The sequence below is a fragment of the Lottia gigantea genome, assembly GCF_000327385.1.
Source record: "Lottia gigantea unplaced genomic scaffold LOTGIsca_236, whole genome shotgun sequence".
Lineage (NCBI taxonomy): Eukaryota > Metazoa > Mollusca > Gastropoda > Lottiidae > Lottia > Lottia gigantea.
Window position 1 is genome coordinate 41,410 of NW_008708685.1, and position 7,137 is coordinate 48,546.

The window sequence follows — 7,137 nt, forward strand, 5'->3', positions numbered from 1 at the left end:
CTGTTATTATAATGTAATCTAGCTGCTATTATAGTGACAAGGGTTGGGATATTTAGCTGCTATTATAGTGATAAGGGTTGAGATATTTTAGCTGCTATTCTAGTATATTTAGCTGCTATTATAGTGACAAGGATGGATATATTTTAGCTGCTATTATAGTATATTTTAGCTGCTATTTTAGTGATAAGAATGGAGCTATTTCAGCTGCTATTATAGTATATTTTAGCTGCTATTATAGTATATTTAGCTGCTATTATAGTGTATTCTAGCTGCTATTATAGTATATTTAGCTGCTATTATAGTGACAAGGATGGATATGTTTTAGCTGCTATTATAGTATATTTAGCTGCTATTATAGTGTATTTTAGCTGCTATTATAGTATATTTAGCTGCTATTATAGTGACAAGGATGGATATATTTTAGCTGCTATTATAGTGATAAGAATGGAGCTATTTTAGCTGCTATTATAGTATATTTTAGCTGCTATTATAGTATATTTAGCTGCTATTATAGTGACAAGGATGGATATATTTTAGCTGCTATTATAGTGATAAGAATGGAGCTATTTTAGCTGCTATTATAGTATATTTTAGCTGCTATTATAGTATATTTTAGCTGCTATTATAGTATATTTTAGCTGCTATTATAGTATATTTAGCTGCTATTATAGTGACAAGGATGGATATATTTTAGCTGCTATTATAGTGATAAGAATGGAGCTATTGTAGCTGCTATTACAGTATATTCTAGCTGCTATTATAGTATATTTAGCTGCTATTATCGTATATTTAGCTGCTATTATATATTTAGCTGCTATTATCGTATATTTAGCTGCTATTATAGTATATTTTAGCTGCTATTATAGTATATTTAGCTGCTATTATAGTATATTTAGCTGCTATTATAGTGTATTTAGCTGCTATTATAGTGACAAGGATGGATATATTTTAGCTGCTATTATAGTATATTTTAGCTGCTATTCTATTATATTTTAGCTGCTATTTTAGTGATAAGAATGGAGCTATTTTAGCTGCTATTATAAAATATTTTAGCTGCCATTCTAGTATATTTAGCTGCTATTTTAGTGATAAGGGTTGGGATATTTTAGCTGCTATTATAGTATATTTTAGCTGCTATTATAGTATATTTTAGCTGCTATTATAGTATATTTAGCTGCTATTATAGTGACAAGGATGGATATATTTTAGCTGCTATTATAAAATATTTTAGCTGCCATTCTAGTATATTTAGCTGCTATTTTAGTGATAAGGGTTGGGATATTTTAGCTGCTATTATAGTATATTTTAGCTGCTATTATAGTATATTTTAGCTGCTGTTATAGTATATTTAGCTGCTATTATCGTATATTTAGCTATTATAGTGTATTCTAGCTGCTATTATAGTATATTTAGCTGCTATTATAGTATATTTTAGCTGCTATTATAGTATATTTAGCTGCTATTATCGTATATTTAGCTATTATAGTGTATTCTAGCTGCTATTATAGTATATTTAGCTGCTATTATAGTATATTTAGCTGCTATTATAGTGACAAGGATGGATATATTTTAGCTGCTATTATAGTGATAAGGGTTGAGATATTTTAGTTGTTATTATAATAAGGGTTGAGATATTTTAGCTGCTATTATAGTGATAAGGGTTGAGATATTCTAGCTGCTATTACAGTGATAAGGGTTGAGATATTTTAGTTGTTATTATAATAAGGGTTGAGATATTTTAGCTGCATTTGTTACATGTATTTTATGGTTATTGAAAATAAATATTACCATTATCTATTTTTTTTATTAACTGGGCTTCCAAAATTTACAATTCCCCTTGTCACTGTCAGTGATACAGGTCAGAGTGACTGATATGGAAAATACATTAACCTGAGCTCTGTGTGATTCTTAGACAGTTGGAATTAAACCAGCTAATGCCACTGTCACGACAAACTCTCATATTGTACACTGCACGGCATTGCCAGTCTTTATCAGCCCAATTAGGTGCTGAAAAATAGAATATAACTCCTTCTCATCTTTAACATTTAAAAAATTAGAAAAAACTTTTCTACCTGTGACATAAGATAGGTACATGCCACGCAGTGTGCAATAAGACAGAAATTGAGTCAATACAGTAACTATTTAGATATAACCTGAAATAAAAGGGGTGCTGAATAAAATATTTATTAAAATGAATGTCAAGGAACATGAACAATAAAAAATGCATTATTACATATACATGTCAGAAATATACACGTTAAAAATGAAGTGAAAATTTCGGTTAATTTTATCCATGAATGAGTAAATAATCAACTTAAACCAAAGTCAATTCTACATAAAACATAATGTTTGTTTCAAACTTTGATTTTAGAATAAGGTATATATGCTTATGCCTTTGAAATTTAGGGACATGCATCCCTGAACAATTAAAAGAAATAAATAACATGACAGTTATAAACAATACAATAATGCTATAACATTTTCATGATCAAATTTGATAAATCCTGGATTCTATAACATCCAAGTCGAAGATACAGTCCATTGTGTTTTAACATTTGGAGTATAATAAATGGTTATTGAATTCATACACATTGAGTGTTCCGTAGAGCAGTCAAATATATTTTCATTAACTACAGTGCCTGTACTCTCAAACAGTTTTTCAGATCCATAATGAGATGAGCCTCAATATCTTGATCCACATAACCATTTTAAATTTTAATATTAGTTGTGAAATCCAAGTTCAATTTGACAAACTTAGACCCAACGCTTCACTGCTAATTGTTAGATGTTTGAACACAATGAGTTCCCTAGGTCAAAGCTTTGTATAATATCTTTTGTTGTAACTAAGTAAGTTTGTGTGTGATTGCATATAGCACTAACTTTCAGTCAGACTTGAGTATTGCGCCGCTTTAAAACTTGTCTTAGACAAATTCACCGCGTAAACGCCGTGCTAGCCACAAATCTTTAGGCATTATTGTCACTCTTTTAGCATGAATAGCACAAATATTAGAGTCCTCAAATAAACTTACAAGATACGCCTCAGCTGCTTCTTGGAGAGCTGCAATGGCAGACGCTTTCCAAAAGAATCGGGTGCTTGGAAACAACTCCTGTACAACTTCACGGATTACACGAGAAAATGGCAGCTTCCGCAATAAAAGATTGGTTGATTTCTGATACTTCTTGATTTCTTTCAATGCTTTAGTCCCTGGTCGAAATCTTCTCTTTTGCTTCTGCGTAGTTTCATTAATTTCTGACCGAGCGTCTCTTCTTGAAGTTGAAGCGTTTGGCGACCTCCCCGTTCGGGACAATTGTTCCTTCCTTTTACGAACTTCAGCCAAATTTTTGGGGCTCTTTGACTTACGACCGTTTCCAGAACTTGGTCGTACCATACTGAATTTATTGGCTATACCATTTAAAGCTATTTAACAAGAAAAATAAACTTTTTTGGTTTCTTTTCACTCTTCGAGTTCAAAATAATCATTAGAGTTATCTGCCCGGAAGTTAGTCTAAATTGTCCAGCCTCACACAACTTCATTTCGCACATGTCAAACCGTCCATTTTACGAAAAATCGTCCATTTTCACGACAAATCGCCCACTTAACAAAGACTGTCATCGTCTTTGTCACATTTTCACTAAACTGATTTGAATTTTTAACCAGTTTACAGGATTGGGCTACCTCCTTTGGTGTGTAGAATCAGTTGGTAAAATTTAAAGCAAAATATCGATTTGATTCAGGTCAAATTGAATGATGCTTTTATCAGGCAGATAATCTCAAAACCTCAAAAACCTCCCAACTCACATAACAGAGCAAAACCGTACTACAGTGTATATAATATATCAACGTGGAAATCTGTTTTATATATTATTGGAAGAAACAAAACAGGAATAAATCAAGATGTTTATTCAATTCCCCCCAAAAAATATTTTTTGGCAGTTAGGATAAAATATCAAATATATAAATTGAAAAATAAATGCTGAATATTTGATTCCAGAAAATATCTACATAAAATTCCCTGTTCAGATAATTTCAGCACCAAAAATAAACATGAAATTTCCTTGATTTGATTGGCTTAAAGCTTAGGATTTACACAGAACAACAAATCAAATTAATTGTAACATTGAATGCTACATCTTCATTTTGATTGGGTTAAAGCTTCTGGTTTTATTCAGAACAACCAATCAAATAAATCGTAACATTGAAATTCACAAAAACAAAGAATGAAAAAGACTAGACAAATACAAAATGTTTTTCATTCACTTTCAAATGAAAATAATCGAAGTAGTCAGTTAAAATAGAGGTAGATCCTCATCTTCACGATGTCAAGATATTACAAACTTCTTCTTATACCTTGACTACAATAGTCACGTGCTTTTAATCATGAACAATCCAATCAAATTTACAAACTTGCATGATACAAGACAGGTGACTATTGTAGTCATGGTATTTGGTATTAGACGTAAGTAAGTATGACATTGTGAAGATGTAGATTGTAATAACTTGACATTGGAAAGATGAAGTTTGTAATAACTTGACATTGGAAAGATGAAGTTTGTAATAACTTGACATTGGAAAGATGAAGTTTGTAATAACTTGACATTGGAAAGATGAAGTTTGTAATAACTTGACATTGGAAAGATGAAGTTTGTAATAGCTTGACATTGTGAAGATATGTAGACCCGATATAACAACTTTTCAACCTTGTTGTTTTTTGACCCTGATTTTCAGAACAGCAGTAGACTTATTTTGATTTTTCTCTGAAATTTAATTCAATCTTGTTTCAGTTATCTAACTATTGCGTAGTGACTTTATAATTATCGAGCTATAACGTAACATTAGTATGATATTGCTTCAGCTTTTAAACTTAAAAATTAGTAGACACCAGAAGACAGCACTGTACTCATGCTGCATTCAATACATTCCGTAAAAATAGTGACAGCTTTCTCACAAATATGGAGACAGTAACCACAAGAGGTATCGAATGCAGCATAAATAAAGTAATATTTGAATTTGAACACATCTTTGACAATAGGAGATTTGAAAAAAAATAAAATTTTTGAAAATAAAAAATCTTTAAGAGTTAATGCCATCATTATATTGTCACTGATGTTATTATGTTCCATAATATAATTAATATATAATTAATCAGCAACATTACTGGTGCAGATCTCTGTCTAATTCTAAACATAAATAGTTCTCAGACTAATTTTAAACATAAACAGTTCTCAGACTAATTCTAAACATAAACAGTTCTCAGACTAATTCTAAACATAAACAGTTCTCAGACTAATTCTAAACATAAACAGTTCTCAGACTAATTTTAAACATAAACAGTTCTCAGACTAATTTTAAACATAAACAGTTCTCAGACTAATTCTAAACATAAATAGTTCTCAGACTAATTTTAAACATAAACAGTTCTCAGACTAATTTTAAACATAAATAGTTCTCAGACTAATTTTAAACACAGACTAATTTTAAACATAAATAGTTCTCAGACTAATTTTAAACATAAACAGTTCTCAGACTAATTTTAAACATAAACAGTTCTCAGACTAATTTTAAACATAAACAGTTCTCAGACTAATTCTAAACATAAACAGTTCTCAGACTAATTCTAAACATAAATAGTTCTCAGACTAATTTTAAACATAAACAGTTCTCAGACTAATTTTAAACATAAACAGTTCTCAGACTAATTCTAAACATAAACAGTTCTCAGACTAATTCTAAACATAAATAGTTCTCAGACTAATTTTAAACATAAACAGTTCTCAGACTAATTTTAAACATAACCAGTTCTCAGACTTATTTTAAACATAAATAGTTCTCAGACTAATTTTAAACATAAACAGTTCTCAGAATTAGTCTGAACAAGTCTGAATTTATACTGTCAATTATAAATATTCTACCTAATCATTAATTAATCTGTTTGTATTTATGTATCTTACTTTACCTAGACCTACACAAATATCTTGTCTGTTCTATATCTGAGGTAATACCATCAAAATATAAAATCCAAATAAACTCCCCTGCTATTTAATAACATAAATTTTCACCCTCATCTTAGTCCTTCTGTCAAACATTTAGTAAGCATAAAATATAGTATTAAGGAAACCTAAAAAATATCTCTAAAAAAACAAAAGTTATGCTGAACATTAAGATATTAGAAGACAATACAACAAAAATGAAGTTATATTAATTCAATACCATGCTGGACTGGGGTTAACACAGACAATACCATACTTGACTGGGGTTAACACAGACAATACCATGCTGGACTGGGGTTAACACAGACAATACCATACTGGACTGGGGTTAACACAGACAATACCATGCTGGACTGGGGTTAACACAGACAATATTTCAACACCTTACTTGATAACAACAAGTTCACAATGTTCCACAAATCAACTTGTTAAAGCACAACAGCTACAACTAATTATCGATTTACAAAAACACGAAGCATCTAGCTAATAATAAATATAACATTGCACCTATAGTTCTAGTTCTTACTCAAACCTAAAAAAACCCTATTAATATCATTTTTACCAATAAATCAGCCCTGCAATTAGTTGTTCAGTTTGTAAAACTTTCTTATATAACATTGCACCTATAGTTCTAGTTCTTACTCAAACCTAAAAAAAACCCTATTAATATCATTTTACCAATAAATCAGCCCTGCAATTAGTTGTTCAGTTTGTAAAACTTTCTTATATAACATTGCACCTATAGTTCTAGTTCTTACTCAAACCTAAAAAAACCCTATTAATATCATTTTTACCAATAAATCAGACCTGCAATTAGTTGTTCAGTTTGTAAAACTTTCTTATCTTCATTAACCAATTGATATGACATGTTCATTAAAAATACTAAAAACTGTTCCAAGATCAAGACTAACTTCAAGTTATTATAATTGATTCAGAAATAAAGTACTGTATCACTCCTGGATTTCAGTTTAAACCGGTATCATTATTCAAATCAGATCTATTTTCTATCAGACGTCGGTTGATCAACTTATAGAGTAGGAAGACAGACATGTTTAAAGTTTGTGAATTAATCAAAAAAATTTAAAAATCAAGAGAAAGAAAGATCCTCCCAAATATTGAGCATAGAAGCACTAATAAAATTTACGGAA

The 7,137-nt window shown here is 30.1% G+C and overlaps 2 protein-coding genes across 2 annotated transcripts in view; both read right to left on the bottom strand.

Moving 5' to 3' along the window:
- Positions 1-2,169: 2,169 nt before the first annotated feature.
- On the bottom strand, positions 2,170-3,486 carry LOTGIDRAFT_227172 (hypothetical protein). The gene has a single exon (XM_009055174.1). The coding sequence runs from the start codon at positions 3,387-3,389 to the stop codon at positions 2,922-2,924; it is 468 nt and encodes a 155-aa protein (XP_009053422.1). The 5' UTR covers positions 3,390-3,486; the 3' UTR covers positions 2,170-2,921.
- A 2,621-nt stretch (positions 3,487-6,107) lies between these two features.
- Positions 6,108-7,137, bottom strand: part of LOTGIDRAFT_175054 (hypothetical protein) — a gene marked incomplete at both ends in the record, with an annotated part of 10,126 nt that continues 9,096 nt past the window's right edge. Inside the window, one exon of the mRNA XM_009055175.1 lies at positions 6,108-6,130. Coding sequence (XP_009053423.1) covers positions 6,108-6,130 — 23 coding nt within the window. The remainder of the gene's footprint in view (positions 6,131-7,137) is intronic.